Below are 19,397 nucleotides of genomic sequence, written 5' to 3' on the forward strand. Positions count from 1 at the left end.
CTTCCAACATTCGGAACCACTTCAATGTTATTATTATTTTGAGTGGACAAATACCGATAGCTACACGCGTATCGAAGCATTATGACGTTAGGGAATTCCGAAATTCTTGCAAGCAAGAACAGGCAAAAGTAAATATATAAACACACAACGCCGACTCTGATCGCACATTTCTGCAAGCTCTCATCAACCTTGTTCAGCAATATCGTATCTATACACTGCAAAGGTAAGCGAAACGAATTTTTCACTTAGATATTGTGACCTGGATAAAGGGGGCGTGTCCACAATAATATTTTGTAGAGCATCTATATGTTATATTCTTCTTTCACTCTTCCTTAATCAATAGTTGTGTTTGGATGCAACCATGACGTGTCGTTTTGTTGAAGCACTAAATTATATTTTAGATACATTTACAATTTAGATCTTTATTTGCGAGGTTTAAATCTGCACCTTGATTCTGCGGTTGTCCCGAAAATATAATTCATCGATACGGCTTATTAAAACACGAACGCATTCAAACATAAGTGCATGCACATGTAAATGTATGCAGGTATATACATGTAACAATGATCAATATATATTCAAAGAAACGTTATACAATTACAATGTATTTTGATTGAATTCCTAATTCAATTTCCATGAAGATTAATTAACGCTTCATGAAAAAGATTACACGTATATATGCCAATAATGTGTACATGTACATACATGTATCATTAATTAGCGAATCACTTTATTAAAACTACATGTTACAATTGGTATGTAGTATATGCATTTCGCAAAATAATAAAAAGTAACTGTATGAAAAAAAATTAAAATAACTCTTGTTTTAGATGCAAATGAAATAATATATGTAATGGTTGTATATATCCGCTTAGATTTATAGAAAGGGGAATATTGATTCTGATCAGAAGTAATTTTAAATTAATTATTTTGATTAATAAATTGTTATGCGTAGGTTTCTTATGCCACCCAAAAGAAAGGCAGCGGCAGCGAAGACGAAGGCAGGAGGCAAAAAGGCGAAGACTAGCGATCCAGTTGCCGACGACAAACCGGCGACCACTCATGACGTCATCGCTAAACTGAAGGCAAGCGAAAACAAGTCTACCAACAAAAAGAGAAAAGTGGACAGCTTCGTCCCTAGTCAAAGCATCTATGAGGTACATACACACATATCTTTTTTTTTAAAATGAACTGGTTTAGAGCCAATGTTTATTAGGTTAATTAAGTAATAATTATGATTCAAACGAGCTCTTCATTGTATTTTGGTTAATTTGGGATAATTTACGTTAAAATTGAGAGCATTAATTCAAAGTTGTATATATTCAAAGAAGTTGTGTCGGTACATAAGGCACATGCAATTACATATTTTGTTGTCTCTGATGCGAAGAAACTAATCAATTTCTCAAAAGTTATATTAATTATTTCTCTAAATTGGCGTTTATAATATCTATATGTTATGGAATATAGCTCGGCATAATTGTTTAATATTTTTCCTATTGAGTTATTGCTTGTATCAATATTGCATATAATTTGCTATATGATGTAATAGAATAATTATAGTGCGTGCAAATTTTAAAACACTTGACACTATATAAGTACTGCTAATATGTAATTTATAGCCTTTCTGCATCGACAGGTTTTCGAGGATTACGACTGTATGCTGAATCAAACAAACATCGGGCACAACAACAACAAATACTACGTCATCCAGGTCCTGAAGGGAGTCGGTATAAACCAGTACCATGCCTGGAACCGCTGGGGTCGCGTGGTGAGTGCATGTCAGATATAACGATCCTATGTGTGATGGGGGCGTGGTGAGGGTGTTAGATATATAACAATCCTCTGTGTGATGGGCGCATGGTGAGTGTGTCAGAGATAACTGACACTCTGTGTGATGGGCGCATAGTGAGTGTGTCAGATACTAGTATATAACGATCCTCTGTGTGATGGGCGCATGGTGAATGTGTCAGATATATAACAATACTCTGTGTGATGGGCGCATGGTGAGTGTGTCAGATATATAACGATCCTCTGAGTGATGGGCGCATGGTGAGTGTGTCAAATATATAACGATCCTCTGTGTGATGGGCGCATGGTGAGTGTGTCAGATATATAACAATACTCTGTGTGATGGGCGCATGGTGAGTGTGTCAGAGATAACGATCCTCTGTGTGATAGGCGCATGGTGAGTGTGTCAAATATATAACGATCCTCTGTGTGATGGGCGCGTGGTGAGTGTGTCAGAGATAACGATACTCTGTGTGATGGGCGCGTGGTGGGTGTGTCAGAGATAACGATACTCTGTGTGATGGGCGCATGGTGGGTGTGTCAGATATATAATGATCCTCTGTGTGATAGGCGCGTGGTGAGTGTGTCAGAGATAACGATACTCTGTGTGATGGGCGCGTGGTGGGTGTGTCAGAGATAACGATACTCTGTGTGATGGGCGCATGGTGAGTGTGTCAGATATATAACGATCCTCTGTGTGATAGGCGCGTGGTGGGTGTGTCAGATATATAACAATACTCTGTGTGATGGGCGCATGGTGACTGTGTCAGATATATAACGATCCTCTGTGTGATGGGCGCATGGTGAGTGTGTCAGATATATAACGATCCTCTGTGTGATGGGCGCATGGTGAGTGTGTCAGATATATAACAATACTCTGTGTGATGGGCGCGTGGTGAGTGTGTCAGATTAATAGAATCATTCATTATTACGAGTGTGGGATAGTGAAATTCCACCGAGGGGACAAGATTCACTGTCTAGGACGAGGCTTTGCCGAGTCCTAGACCGTGAATCTTGGCCCCGAGGTGGAATTTCACTATCCCACACGAGTATATAATGAATGATTATTTTTCTCGCATTATATTAGACTTAAAATGATGTTTGACAACTTTCTGTTATGACGTTCAAAAGATTACTTTCGGTTTAACTCTCCGCGTGCTTCAAATAGTGCAAGTTAAATGAAAGCATACGACAGTTTTTTCAATTAAAATATGAAAAATTGTAATTAACTATGCAACACAATTACTTCATGGATAATCTCATTGCACTATTTTGCATTTCCCTACAGCAGACAACGTTTGTTTACGTTTTAAAACAGCGTAGTAATACACAGTGTAAGACAGAAAAATCTCACACTGCTGTCTCACATCGGACAAACCGATCTCACACCGGTGATAATGCGAGAAATAACAATCCTCTGTGTGATGGGCGCGTGGTGGGTGTGTCAGAGATAACGATACTCTGTGTGATGGGCGCGTGGTGGGTGTGTCAGAGATAACAATACTCTGTGTGATGGGCGTGTGGTGGGGGTGTTAGAGATAACGATCCTCTGTGTGGTGGGCGCGTGGTGGGTGTGTCAGAGATTACAATACTCAGTGTGGTGGTGGTGTCAGAGATAACGATCCTCTGTGTGATGGGCGCATGGTGATTGTGTCAGATATATAACGATACTCATTGTGATGGGCGCATGGTGAGTGTGTCAGATATATAATAATCCTTTGTGTGATGGGCGCATGGTGAGTGTGTCAGATATATAAAACAATCTTCTGTGTGATGGGCGCTTGGTGAGTGTGTCAGATATATAACAATCCTCTGTGTGATGGGCGCATGGTGATGGTGGCAGAGATAACGATACTCTGTGTGATATGCGCGTGGTGAGTGTGTCAGATATATAACAATCCTCTGTGTGATGGGCGCATGGTGAGTGTGTCAGAGATAACGATACTCTGTTTGATGGGCGCATGGTAGGTGTTTTAGAGATAACGATACTCTGTGTGATGGGCGCATGGTGAGTGTGTCAGATATATAACAATACTCTGTGTGATGGGCGCATGGTGAGTGTGTCAGATATATATAGCAATCCTCTGTGTGATGGGGGCGTGGTGAGTGTGTTAGATATATAACAATCCTCTGTGTGATTGGCGCGTGGTGATGGTGGCAGAGATAACGATACTCTGTGTGATATGCGCGTGGTGAGTGTGTCAGATATATAACAATCCTCTGTGTGATGGGCGCATGGTGAGTGTGTCAGAGATAACGATACTCTGTTTGATGGGCGCGTGGTGGGTGTGTCAGAGATAACGATACTCTGTGTGATGGGCGCATGGTGAGTGTGTCAGATATATAACGATCCTCTGTGTGATGGGCGCGTGGTGGGTGTGTCAGAGATAACGATCCTCTGTGTGATGGTCGCGTGGTGGGTGTGTCAGAGATAACGATACTCTGTGTGATGGGCGCGTGGTGGGTGTGTCAGATATAATGATACTCTGTGTGATGGGCGCGTGGTGGTTGTGTCAGATATATAACGATACTCTGTGTGATGGGCGCATGGTGAGTGTGTCAGATATATAACAATCCTCTGTGTGATGGGCGCATGGTGAGTGTGTCAGATATATAACGATACTCTGTGTGATGGGCGCATGGTGAGTGTGTCAGATATATAACAATCCTCTGTGTGATGGGCGCATGGTGAGTGTCTCAGATATATAACGATCCTCTGTGTGATTGGCGCGTGGTGAGTGTGTCAGATATATAACGATACTCTGTGTGATTGGCGCGTGGTGAGTGTGTCAGATATATAACAATCCTCTGTGTGATGGGCGCATGGTGAGTGTGTCAGATATATAACGATCCTCTGTGTGATTGGCGCATGGTGAGTGTGTCAGATATATAACGATCCTCTGTGTGATAGGCGCGTGGTGAGTGTGTTAGATATATAACAATCCTCTGTGTGATGGGCGCATGGTGAGTGTGTCAGATATATAACGATCCTCTGTGTGATTGGCGCATGGTGAGTGTGTCAGATATATAACGATCCTCTGTGTGATAGGCGCGTGGTGAGTGTGTTAGATATATAACAATCCTCTGTGTGATGGGCGCGTGGTGATGGTGGCAGAGATAACGATACTATGTGTGATGGGCGCGTGGTGAGTGTGTCAGATATATAACAATCCTCTGTGTGATGGGCGCGTGGTGATGGTGGCAGAGATAACGATACTCTGTGTGATATGCGCGTGGTGAGTGTGTCAGATATATAACAATCCTCTGTGTGATGGGCGCTTGGTGAGTGTGTTAGATATATAACGATCCTCTGTTTGATGGGCGCGTGGTGAGTGTGTCAGATATATAACAATCCTCTGTGTGATTGGGGCATGGTGTGTGTTAGATATATAACAATCCTCTGTGTGATGGGCGCGTGGTGAATGTATCAGATACAACGATCCTCTGTGTGATGGGCGCGTGGTGAGTGTGTCAGATATATAACGATACTCTGTGTGATGGGCGCGTGGTGAGTGTGTCAGATATATAACGATACTCTGTGTGATGGGCGCGTGGTGAGTGTGTCAGATATATAACAATCCTCTGTGTGATGGGCGCGTGGTGAGTGTATCAGATACAACGATCCTCTGTGTGATGGGTGCGTGGTGATGGTGTCATATATATCGATCCTCTGCGTGAATGGCGGGTGGTGAGTGTGTCAGAGATAACGAACCTCTGTGTGATGGGGGCATTGAGATGGTTTAACATTTTAATCAAATATCTATTTTCTGTTGGGTATACACAAATAATGCCTTGAATGATGATGAATGGTGTTTCAATAATTGGCATTTCTAGCGCAATTATTTTTTTTTTCAAGTTTTTTTAACAACGTAAACTATATGTTAAAACGCATTGGAAAAATAAACTTTATCGTCAATATATTATTCTTTGCTTTGAGTTTTTTTTAATTAGATCTTAGTAATTATTCATATCTAAAGAGAGCAAATATCATTTTAATATTTTTTTAGTTCATTAATTAAAACGTGTTGCAAGAGAATATATATGCGTGCATGAAAAATATATACTGTTATATATATCATGAACGATAGTTATGACATGTTTTAACTATAGTTGCAATAATGTTAATAATGAGTGTATTTCCTCACAAATAATCTTAAATGTATCGGCACATAGAGCTATTTTACACGTTTACATGTACATGTAATTCATGAAGGGAGATTCCGGAGCCACCGCAATAAAAGGACCTTTTGTTTCCCCTGATGACGCCATTAAAGACTTCAAAAAGAAATTCCAGGACAAGACTGGTAATAAATGGGAGAATAGGGACTCGTTCACCCCCAAAACAAAGAAGTACACGATGATAGAGATGTCCCTGGAGGACGACGACGAGGACGAGACGGACGCCTCGGCGCCGGTATGTAACACCACTTCTTTCTGTGGCGCCGGTATGGTCACACCTCTCCTTTCTGTGGCGCCGGTGTGTTCACACTTCTTCTTTCTGTGGCGCCGGTATGTTCACACCTCTCCTTTCTGTGGCACCGGTATGTTCACACCTCTCCTTTCTGTAGCGCCGGTATATTCACACCTCTCGTATCTGTGGCGCCGGTATGTTCACTCCTCTCCTTTCTGTGGCGCCGGTATATTCACTCCTCTCCTTTCTGTAGCGCCGGTATATTCACACCTCTCCTTTCTGTGGCGCCGGTATGTTCACACCTCTCCTTTCTGTGCGCCGGTATGTTCACACCTCTCCTTTCTGTGGCGCCGGTATGTTAACACCTCTCCTTTCTGTGGCGCTGGTATGTTCACAACTGTCCATTCTGTGGCGTCGGATTGTTCACACCTCTCATTTCTGTACGTGCATCGCTTTCGGTTCAGCCTGCGTTTAGCTTAAGGTCTTTTCTGAAGGAAAGTGGGCGAATTGGACATTTGATAAAACTGTATCCACCAAATGTAGTTTTTGACGATCAATTCAATTAGCTTGGCGTAGAAATAAAAGAATTGCATATGGAAAACATATTGTAAAATATTTTTGCAGTTTAAAAGGGGAAAAGTTGTATTTGAACGTTCATGAACTCTAATCATTTAAAAGTAAACTATATGTAATTTTAATAGACAAATCAAATGTTATAAAATTAAGTCTGACTGTATACTTGAGAGTTTTATTATAACTAAATAAATAAAACTTTTGTTGATATGATCTTTGAACAATTAAACAGTCTTTTCTTCTAACTCAGGGAAACTTTATTTCTACAATAATATATTAAATTCTACCGAGTATTACTTAAAGTTTCCCTTGAAAAAGCACGAAAGATCCAAGCTGACAAGTCTGAAGATTAAGAATAAGTGCACATAACTTTTTATTGAAACAAGAAGATATTGTAAACCAAATATTCCCAAGGAAAAGTTTTGTGCTATTCTTGTAACTTATAAGTTGAAAATGGAGAAAAATTTTTTTACTTTACTGTCCTGTATATGACGCTCTTTGATTTCAATATTGTGATATTTTTAATGATAGATTATACTGTACGTGGTAGTGATCCCATTAAAGAAATTGTTAATCCATGTGATTATAATACTATAAAACGTCTATGTGTCTATTTAGATAAATGCTTTATGCAGAGAAAACAGTTTCAGGGACTATAAAGAATTGTATAAGAATGTCTTTCCTTTGATTATATTATAATATTCTTTAATCTGTCATTTGATTTCATTTTGACTGTATGCCAACATTGTGATGTCAATAAACTGAATTAAATTGAAATGATAACATCTATCCTATTATGCTTTATATCAATATGAAGACAAAATCCGCACCCTCTGGACCCGTAGAGAGATGTACCCTGGACGCCCCCACACAGTCCCTGTTGAACCTCATCTTTAACCACGACATGTTCAAAGACGCCATGAAGAGTTTTGACATTGGTAAGGTCGCCAGGCGTTATGTAGGGATTCGTACATGTCAATGACGGACACGCGACGTCGTGGGCCTTTCCTGTTAGCGGAAAAACTTTTCGAGCTCTACCGGTAAGGCCCAAGAAGTTGCTACTTGGTGATAAAATTTTTTTTTATTATTATTATTAATTTTTTTTGCACTTTCTGAATTAGAAATCTCATCAAAGTTTTTTTTCTGATCAATGTTGTATATATCAAAATTTTCATCAGTATATTCAATTAATTCCAACTTTTATTGTGTGTTGATTTTTTTTTCTGAAAAGTTTTCGTAAAACTGGTTAATTGATAACAAAATCAAAACTCATATACAAAGAATACCTGTAAGTTTTTGTTTTTCAATGAATGTTATGGCCGGAATTGTTTTCAGACGTAAAGAAAATGCCACTCGGAAAACTGAGCAAGGCGCAGATTGCTAAAGGGTTTGAAGTCCTGGAGGATCTGGAAAAGGCAGTAGACGCTAGAAACAACGCCCAAATTGTGTCCCTCTCTTCAAAATTTTACACCGTAATTCCTCACGACTTCGGGAGAAAAGTTCCTCCTGTAATGAATACATTAGAAACCATTCGAGAAAAATACGATATGTTGTTGGTACGAATTAATTTTCTCCTTTCATTTACATGTGTTTTTTTACTTAGTTTCTCAAGCCGTTACGAATATCTGTAGATTTTAAAATTAAAGAACTGAAAGAGTTTACAATCAAATCAAATATTTGAGAAATTTAAATACATTAATATTGAACAATATGTTTTTATTTCATTTATATAGGTATTAGGTGACATAGAAATTGCACAGGCGTTAGAAAAGGAAAAAGAGAAAGTTGCCTCGGTAAGTCTGTCTGTCTGTCTGTCTGTGTCCGTCCATCCGTCTCCGTCTCTCTCTCTCTCTCTCTCTCTCTCTCTCTCTCTCTCTCTCTCTCTCTCTCTCTCTCTCTCTGAGTTTTCACGAGTATAACGTACTTTAATATTTGTTACAAGGAATCTGCCAAGCAGCCCCATCCCTTGGACGTTAACTATAACTTGCTGAAATGTGAACTGAAACTGCTGGATCCAAAATCCAAAGAGTACAAGGTAAATTACCATTCATGCAGTGCGAAACCGCAACACGTTTTGAATTTACTTTGAAGATTAAAGGATGGTATTCCATAAAAGTCAGGGGCCCCTCTTTATACAATGAATTATAGAAAAATCTACAATGACTTTGACACTTTTAAAACGAGAGCAAATAAATGTGCCACACCATGGTTAGTGTAAATAGCTTAGAACTTTTTTTCTAATTGTATTGATTGATGTATTATCAATGATTTTGTAGACTCTGTTAATTTTGTTCTGGTTTGTGACCCTGAAGTTTCAATGAATAAAAATGACTAGAATAGTTGGACCTGGACACAATAGACGATATGTTTATGTAAATATCCAGCAGATTGGACAAATTCATTGACATATGACGTGATATTGTTTATTTAAATGCTTTCTTTGGTGATTCATTCGGGATATGAAGGTAGCGACATTGCAGGAAAAATACACAACCCGTGTTAGCGGGATATGTAAATTTTTCCTGCAATGATCGCTACCTTCATAACCCACATGAATCATCAAAGAAAGCATTTTATTATTTATATTAACATCTTGCTTTAACTAATTAATAAACTGATTATGAAAAGTTAGTAAAATTCACTAAATTACTGTTAATGTACAGGTGTACGTTAGCTAAAAGAAACAGCCAAATTGTCTCCCCTGAGACTTTGAGTCTTGTATGTTCATGATTATTTCGTGCAGTCCGATATTTTACTAAGGTCGCTGTAGGTTCAGACCAATCGATAAACAGGGCGTGTCAATTTCAGTCGTGTCAATTTCAGTCATGTCACTTTCAGTCGCTGTAGATTTCGACCAATCGATAAATAGGGCGTGTAGATGTTTCTATAGAGCTATGAATTAAAGTTTCCGTAAAAAATAGAAGAAAAAATGCTTGGTAGATGTAAATATAGCCAAATGAAGGTTAATGTCATATTCATGTAGTCACGTTGAACACGCTTATTGAAATGTATGTCACGGTGCATGGGTAGTAAGCACTAATTTAAACAATAAAATGCTTGCTTTGGTGATTCATTCGGGATATGAAGGTAGCGACATGGCAGAAAAGAATATGTAAATTTTTTCTGTAATGATCGCTACCTTTATAACCCGCATGAATCATCAAAGAAAGCATTTTATTGTTTATATTAACATCTTTCTTTTAACTAATTGATAAATTGATTATGAAAAGTAAGTAAAATTTACTAAATTACTATCAATATACATAAGTATGCTACCTAAAAGAAACAGCCAAATCGTCTCCTGTGAGACTTTGAGTCTGGCATCATCATGATTATTTCATGCAGTCCGTGATTTTTCTTAAGTCGCTGTAGGTTTCGACCAATCGGTAAACAGGGCGTGTCAATTTCAGTCCTGTCAGTTTCAGTCGCTGTAGATTAACGGGACATGTTAATTTCAGTCTGGCTGTTTCTATAGAGCTATGAATTAACTATTAGTTTCCGTAAGAATTAGAGGGAATAATACTTGGTAGATGTAAATATAACATTATGATTTTTTACGCATATAATTATAGATTTCGACACAAAACTATGCCAGCTGAAGAAGAAGTGGGCGGAGCTAAAACTCTATGAGAATCGAATGTAAACAGTCTTCCCCCGCTATACATAAATATAAATATATATATAAACATATATAAAATGCTTTCTTTGGTAACGCGAGTTATGTAATTTTTAATTTCTGCAATGATTCACTCCCTTCATAACCCACATGAATCATCAAAGAAAGCATATTATATTTACAATTTTTTTTTTACAAATTATTTAATTGATCGTAAATAGTAAGAAAAATTAACCAAAATTAATACATGTACATTAGCTGAAAGAAGCAGCCAAATCGTCTCCTATGGGAATTTGGGTCTGACATCATCATGATTATTTCGTGCAGTCCGTGATTTTTCTTAGGTCGCTGTAGATATTGACCAATCGATAAACAGGGTGTGTGCATATAACAGTCCTGTCAGTTTCAGTCGCTGTATATTTCGACCAATCGATACACGATGCCTGTACGAATTAACTTCAAGTATAAGTTTTCGTAATAGAGGGAATCATATTCGCTAAATGTAAATATAATGATGCATGTTTCCCCTGTAATTGTTTAAACCTGGGAAAGAAAGGGTTTCTATGATACATATATCAAAGATTAAGTACATACAAGATTAAACGGTAATTCCGAAATTTAGCTTCTTTTGTCGAGTTACTGGGGTCTTATTTCACATCATCCATTTAATTTTTATAGAAAAATAAAAGCACCTCGCGGGTCTTTTTTAAAGCAATAAGAGCTGCAATTTTCATGATGACATTTTTTTTTAACGAAAATGTACATGTTATTTTCTACTAAAATAACAAAAATATCATGGTTTATAAATTTCTTTTCGCCAAATTTTTGTGAAAAAGGCCTTTAATGCGCCTTAATTGGAGCGAAATTGAATTATTGTCGTCCTGTACAAAAATTGATTTGCTATATGTTCCTTAGAAAAAATATCTTTCCTCTGACAAAAATTAATGATTTTTTCCAACCTTATTTATCATAAAAGTTTAAGTTGCATGGAGACTTAGCATACTAGCAGGTTTTTACAGCAAAATAAATTTTTTAAAAATACAGCTCATATTGCTTTAAACTTAATGGGATTGTTTTCTTTGGCGTCAGAAATGTTCATCATTTTCTTACAACGCTTACACGTATTTTAATGCGTTTAAATTTATTTTTTTCTATAGACTCTGGAAACTTACACAAAAGAAACCGGAAAGGGTTGGAGAGTCGCTAAAATAAAACACATCTGGTCCATGCGGCGAGAAGGAGAGGTAAGAGAGAGAGAGAGAGAGAGAGAGAGAGAGAGAGAGAGAGAGAGATTGGATTTACACTCTGTAGAACATGCATATTTATCTCTTATAGAAATCTTTGAAGTATTTTTAAATTAGTTTCTCACCAGTCCTTTTAATATTGTTATTAAACAAAATTTTTGTTTTCTTGCCCTTCTCGATTTAGGAATAACTACACCTAACTATGAACTGTCAATGAAAATAATCGCCAAACATTGATTGTTTATTTATTCTTAATTGTCATGACTTACCTATAAATGGATTTACAATAAAATAAAGAGCTTAGTTTTCAGTTTTATTATTATTATTTTTTTTTATAAAAGGGAAAACGGTTTGCAGAACACGATAAGATTTCAAACAGAAAACTTCTTTGGCACGGAACCAATGTAGCGGTGGTTGCAGCCATTTTGAAGAGTGGACTTCGGATCATGCCGCACAGTGGGGGTCGGGTGGGAAGCGGAATCTACTTCGCTTCGGAAAACAGCAAATCGGCTGGATATGGTGTGTTGTTGCCGTATAATTCTCTTTTTCTATTATTCCATTCAAAGGCGTTTCAATCATGAAATTTCCGAGTAAAGGTTGGATTTTACATTTTATTTGAAATTGGGTTGTTTTCAGAAACTTAAAAGGAGATCGCCAACTTTTAATATTTTATTTAAAGGGGCATGGTCACGGTTTTGGTCAAAAATTATTTTTCCGATTTTAATGTTTACTATGCTTCAGTAAGACATTTGTAATAGGCAACCAAAATTTGAGTGTCATTTGATGAGTCATAAGCGAGTTACACAGCTTACAATTCTTCGCTATTTAAACAAAGCGTTTGTTTACATTTTGAATGTTGAAGTGCAAATTCCAGTTTTAGACCTAAAATAAATGTGTTAATCGTTAGAAACTGTTTATTTATGCTCAAATGAATAACAAGATAGACAAACCAGCTTTAAAAATATTTTTCAATGGTATATTGAACCTATGAAAACAAAAACAGGGCACGAGCCTTGTTTACATGACGAAGAATTGTAAGCCGTTTCTTGCTTAAAACTCAACGACTGGCACCCAAATTTCATTTGATAATTAGAAATGCATTCCTAAAGCATTGCAAATAATAAAAACAGAAAAATAAAATTTGACAAAAATCATGACCATGCCCCTTTAAAAAGAAATGATGTACTCTTTCTTTCAGTGACATGCGCTGGAACAACTGGCATAATGTTCCTGAATGAAGTTGCGTTAGGAAAGGAGCATCTCATTACCCAAGACGACTGGCAATTAAAGGCAGCCCCAAAAGGCTACGATTGTATCATTGCTAAAGGATGGACGGAACCTGGTGAGAGAAAGACCTTAAAAGGGTTGGATAGTGTGGCCATTTTAAAACTACATGTATATTAATCGGAGACCGGCAAAGAAAATATATTCAAATTGTAATGCCAAACTATTTAATATATACATGTAGTATGTGGCCGAAACTATCATATAAAATTTTCAGTTATATCTACAGGTGGCTAACTTGTTAACCTCCAGCCTCCTTAATTACAAAGACAATAAATTTTATTTTTGTCTTGTCTTGATAAAATTGTGAAATATGGGTCAAATTTGTTCTTCAGACCCAAAGAAGGATACGAAGATAAAATTAGACGGCAAAGACGTGGTCGTCCCCCAGGGGGTCCCCGTCACTCAGCCTGAGTATAACCACCCAATAAGCAGATTCTCACAGAGTGAGTACCTTGTATACAAGGAGAGTCAGAACATGATGCGCTATCTGGTCATGGTCGACTTTAAGTATCCCTTCAAGACATGATGCACTAACTCGTCATGGTCGACTTACAGTAGCCCTTCAGGACATGATGCGCTAACTCGTCATGGTCAACTTACAGTAGCCCTTCAGAACATGATGCGCTAAGTTAAAACTCTTCATGGTCGACTTGTAGCACTCACTTTGTTCCCTTTAAATCATAAAACGTATGTAGCCAAAACTTACAGATACGTACTATTATCTTTTGAGTGTATGCAGTTCTAACTGTTCTCTAAAGACATCACAGGGTAAATCGTTGTTATCACTGACAATAGTTGTACGTGTTGCATTTAATATTAGGTTGTGTTTTTCTTATCCAAACTAATATTGTGATATGAGTGTGTTAATTAGTTATTTTTTATTTGTGTTATCTTCCTCTACTGGAATGTCAGATTAAGGTCATAGTTTGATTAATGTAGTTTTTTATCGTTATTTTTCCTCTTGGGAATTTGATCAAAACAAGGCAGACATTTCATGATTTCATTGTTAAAACATTTCTGCATGTTTAGTAACATTCTTGAAAATCATGCGATTTTCGTTTTTTAAGGCCTGGTTCGCCATTATCTCCTATCAAAAGCGATCCAAGTATTTTTTATACGTTATTCCATTCCATTATATACACAGTCATGCCTGTAGAAGGATGGTGATATCCTATGTGTATGCATTTTGTCTTATATCTGTATTGTGAGATTAGCATTTTTTGCACTATTCATATTTTTTACGATTGGATTATTTAAAAAAATATTCCGTGTTAATTTTCTGGTTTTTTTTTTTAAATTTCTTTTTACATCGCATGTTCGTAAGATTTATGCTCGAGTTTTATCGATTGGAGTGGCTCCAGAAAATGAATTTGGCGATTTGATTGTTTTCCATAACTATCAATTTGCCCACTTTTCAGTGCTTTAAAACTAACCAGGTTTTACATACAGGTATTTAGTTGTTATGCAGTAGTCTTTGTAAACGTCTTGTTGTTACTTTGTCTTTGAATAAAGTATATTGTTATTTTAGAATAACTCTGTGTTGCTTTTTTGATCGATGTTCGAACAATTTAGAGTGTACACTATACATAATTCATCTTCGTACAACCGGTACTTCAAATTGTGTTTAAATAAAGTACTTGGTTGTTTTAGAATATAACTTAACTAATAAATCCACAAACCTCTCCGATCACTTAGCTAATAAAATTGTAAATCCCAGTTTTAATCAGACCGGCACAGATAAGTAGACAGACACCAGAAATTAAATTCTCCTCTGTATAATTCAGTTTTAAGGCACAATCTATTTATTTCCAACTGTTGCCATTCAGTATCCCCAAACTGTTATTGAAATGGATTAATTAAATATGCCAATAATCCAACTTTAACTTAGTACATGCACATGCACCTAACCATCAGATACATTGATATATTTCTCTCCACATGTACCTTACCATCAGATACATTAATTCCCTCTGCATGTACCTAACCATCAGATACATTAATAATTCCCTCCACATGTACCTAACCATCAGATACATTGATATTTCCCTCCACTTGCACCTAACCATCAGATACATTGATATTTCCCTCCATATCTACCTTACCATCAGATACATAGATACATTGATATTTCCCTTTACATCTACCTTACCATCAGATACATTAATAATTCCCTCCACATGTACCTAACCATCAGATACATTGATATTTCCCTCCACATGTACCTAACCATCAGATACATCGATGTTTCCCTCCACATGTACCTAACCATCAGATACATTGATATTTCCCTCTATATCTACCTTACCATCAGATACATTGATATTTCCCTCCACATGTACCTAACCATCAGATATATTGATATTTCCCTCTACATCTACCTTACCATCAGATACGTTGATAATTCCCTCTACATGTACCTAAACATCAGATTTATTGATAATTCTCTGTACATGTACCTAAACATCAGATATATTGATATTTCCCTCCACATGTACCTAACCATTAGATACATTGATATTTCCCTCTACATCTACCTTACCATTAAATGCATTGATATTTCCCTCCACATGTACCTTACCATTAGATACATTGATATTTCCCTCTACATCTACCTTACCATTAAATGCATTGATATTTCCCTCTACATGTACCTAACCATCAGATATATTGATATTTCCCTCCACATGTACCTTACCATCAGATACATTGATATTTCCCTCCACATGTATATGTACCTTACCATCAGATACATTGATATTTCCCTCCACATGTACCTAACCATCAGATACATTGATATTTCCCTCTACATCTACCTTACCATCAGATACATTGATATTCCCCTCTACATGTACCTTACCATCAGATATATTGATATTTCCCTCCACATGTACCTAACCATTAGATACATTGATATTTCCCTCTACATCTACCTTACCATTAAATGCATTGATATTTCCCTCCACATGTACCTAACCATCAGATATATTGATATTTCCCTCCACATGTACCTTACCATCAGATACATTGATATTTCCCTCCACATGTACCTTACCATCAGATACATTGATATTCCCCTCTACATGTACCTTACCATCAGATACATTGATATTTCCCTCCACATGTACCTAACCATTAGATACATTGATATTTCCCTCTACATCTACCTTACCATTAAATGCATTGATATTTCCCTCCACATGTACCTTACCATTAGATACATTGATATTTCCCTCTACATGTACCTAACCATCTGATACATTGATATTTCCCTCCACATGTACCTTACCATCAGATACATTGATATTCCCCTCTACATGTACCTAACCATCAGATACATTGATATTTCCCTCTACATGTACCTAACCATCTGATACATTGATATTTCCCTCTACATGTACCTAACCATTAGATATATTGATATTTCCCTCTACATGTCCCTTACCATTAGATACATTGATATTTCCCTCTACATCTACCTTACCATTAAATGCATTGATATTTCCCTCTACATGTACCTAACAATCAGATATATTGATATTTCCCTCCACATGTACCTAACCATCAGATACATTGATATTCCCCTCCACATGTACCTAACCATCAGATACATTGATATTTCCCTCCACATGTACCTTACCATCAGATACATTGATATTCCCCTCCACATGTACCTAACCATCAGATACATTGATATTTCCCTCTACATGTACCTAACCATCAGATACATTAATAATTCCCTCTACATGTACCTAACCATCAGATATATTGATATTTCCCTCTACATGTCCCTAACCATTAGATACATTGATATTTCCCTCCACATGTACCTAACCATTAGATATATTGATATTTCCCTCTACATGTCCCTAACCATCAGATACATTGATATTTCCCTCCACATGTACCTAACCATTAGATATATTGATATTTCCCTCCACATGTACCTTACCATCAGATACATTGATATTTCCCTCCACATGTACCTTACCATCAGATACATTGATATTTCCCTCCACATGTACCTTACCATCAGATACATTGATATTCCCCTCTACATGTACCTAACCATCAGATACATTAATAATTCCCTAGCTCTACATGAACCTAACCATCAGATATATTGATATTTCCCTCTACATGTCCCTTACCATCAGATAAATTGATACCGTACTCTCAGATACATTGATAATTCCCTCTACATGTGCCTAACCATCAGATACATTAATAATTCCCTCTACATGTGCCTAACCATCAGATATATTGATAATTCCCTCTACATGTACCTAACCATCAGACACATTGATATTTCCCTCTACATCTACCTTACCATCAGATACATAGATAATTCCCTCTACATCTAGCCTAGTAACCGAGGCCTTCCGAGTGCAAGCACGAAGGCCTGGAATCCCTCGTCCAATGGCTGCGCTCAATGTTGAATCCAACATGGCGACTAGAAAGATAAAATAACATACACATACTTATCGTTAGACCTGTTTGGCCTTTTATTACTGGTTCATATGCGAATCAATAACATGGTTAGACTTGATACAACATTTTCTTTGCTGATTTAGCTTTATACGGCCCTGAACCATGAATTGAATGTCCGAACGCGAGTATTAAGCGAGCCCTGTATATCGCACAATATAAACAGTGATACACATCTACACTTTTGCTCATATATCTCCTCATTTTTTAGGTAGACAAACTTTTTAAAAGTTATTTCCAGGTCATGATAACATACAAAACAACATACAATGCATAGATTCAATGGAATGCCTTGGTGTAATTGGTTAGCACACTTCATGCTTCAGACGTTTATCATGGCATTTGAAGAGGTCCAGGTTCAAATCCTGGGGGTATTCCGCTTTACTTAGTGTATGTCAAGCCCCCGATCTGGCTGATTATGGCTGATGATAACATCAAAACAACATACAATGCATAGATTCAATGGAATGCCTTGGTGTAATTGGTTAGCACACTTCATGCCTCAGAAGTTTATCATGGCATTTGAAGAGGTCCAGGTTCAAATCCTGGGGGTATTCCGCTTGCAATTTTATGTATTTTCAGTATTCATAATTATGATCATGATAAAACACTTGGATTGATTTTGGGTAATTGGTTAGTACAGTGCATACCAGCAGTTTTTAGTTATAAAGTGAAGGGCTGCAGGTTCAAACCTTTAAATTATGAACTGGATTTCACAAATTCATAACAAATTTTACTCTAATTGGTATTCTTATGTATTTTGATTTTTTATAACAGCTTAATGAAGATGACATTAACAAGGCACTTGTAAAATTTAATGAAAGAATTGGTTGCAAGATTGACAATCTGAAGCCTAAACAAAATAATGCCCTTCTGGATGTTGTGAATGGACATGATGTCATTGCAGCATTACCAACGGGTTATGGGAAGAGTTTGATTTATGAGCTTATTCCATATGTGCTGCAGGACACTAAAGTTATAGTTGTTGAGCCACTCAATGTGATTATCAATCAGCAAATAAGCAAATTAATAGACGGTATGGCTGTACAACTTAAAGAGCTGAATCTGTGCAAAGCAATTACAGATGGGCATTTCTCCTATAGCTTTATCTACAGCCACCCTGAGAACATATTAGGCAAACCATCAGTGAACAAATTTTTTCAGTGCAGATGTTTTAAAGAGAACAGAGTTGTGATAGTCATTGATGAAGCCCATTGTATTTTGGAATGGGGAGATGATTTTCGTCCGGAATACAGTAAACTAGTTGAACTTCGAGCTGTGCTTCCTGAGGCAACATTTCTCTGTCTTTCGGCAACACTTTCCATCAAAGGTCAGATTGATATCAAAAATTGTTTATCTCTGAAGGACTGTAGGATCCATGGTGAGATTCCAGTGAAGCCTAATATTTCAATTACTGTGTTAAGAAGACCTGCAAGCTCTAAGGATGTGACATTGTCCTACAGACATATTTTGGATGTCTTATTCAATGAACTGAAAGTTAAATTAGGTGCCACTCCACTGACTATTGTGTATTTCAATTCATCACTGAACTATATAGGATTTGCCTATGAACATGCTTGTCGAGTCTTGGGGTTTTTGGTGTACAATGGGGAGAAGAATCAAGAAAATGCCAGAGTTGTTATGTATGCATCTGTGGAATATGGGAGTGAAAAAGTAAGAATAAAAATATGAACTCAATGTCTACCCAAGTTATACGAGTATAACCTGGGTTGAGACAATTTATGCTTTATAATCCAAGAAGCAGCTTATAAAAAAGCGTAAATTGCTCCAACCCAGGTTATACGAGTATAACTTGGGTAGATATTGAGATCATTCCTTATAATTTAATTTTCTGTAATTTATTGTACAAATTGAGTCTGTTTTACTTGATATTAATCTGTTCAAAATTCAAACGTAATGTCAAGCTGATTAGTACGATTTTGACGTTGGTGCATTGTGACGTGTCTTGTGATGTGCAAACCAGGTTATACAA

General features: G+C 37.0%; 2 protein-coding genes across 3 annotated transcripts; both read left to right on the forward strand.

The window, feature by feature from the left end:
* The first annotated feature begins 86 nt into the window (after positions 1-86).
* On the forward strand, positions 87-14,452 carry LOC105344144 (protein mono-ADP-ribosyltransferase PARP3). 2 transcript variants are annotated; one of them, XM_066074145.1, is made up of 12 exons: positions 87-223; positions 956-1,157; positions 1,637-1,768; positions 6,002-6,202; positions 7,590-7,710; positions 8,108-8,328; positions 8,506-8,565; positions 8,715-8,807; positions 11,546-11,632; positions 11,974-12,151; positions 12,831-12,974; positions 13,252-14,452. In XM_066074145.1, the coding sequence occupies exons 2-12, from the start codon at positions 963-965 to the stop codon at positions 13,443-13,445; spliced, it is 1,626 nt and encodes a 541-aa protein (XP_065930217.1). In that variant the 5' UTR covers positions 87-223; positions 956-962; the 3' UTR covers positions 13,446-14,452. The 2 variants fall into 2 exon arrangements, with proteins under 2 accessions (XP_065930217.1, XP_065930218.1); XM_066074146.1 differs by having other exon boundaries at positions 963-1,157.
* A 2,015-nt stretch (positions 14,453-16,467) lies between these two features.
* Positions 16,468-17,043, forward strand: LOC136271988 (uncharacterized). Its single transcript, XM_066072638.1, has one exon. It carries the CDS (start codon positions 16,468-16,470, stop codon positions 17,041-17,043), a length of 576 nt encoding a protein of 191 aa, XP_065928710.1.
* Positions 17,044-19,397: the final 2,354 nt, after the last annotated feature.

This window comes from Magallana gigas, chromosome 10 (genome assembly GCF_963853765.1).
Source record: "Magallana gigas chromosome 10, xbMagGiga1.1, whole genome shotgun sequence".
In the NCBI taxonomy this organism is placed as follows: Eukaryota; Metazoa; Mollusca; class Bivalvia; order Ostreida; family Ostreidae; genus Magallana; species Magallana gigas.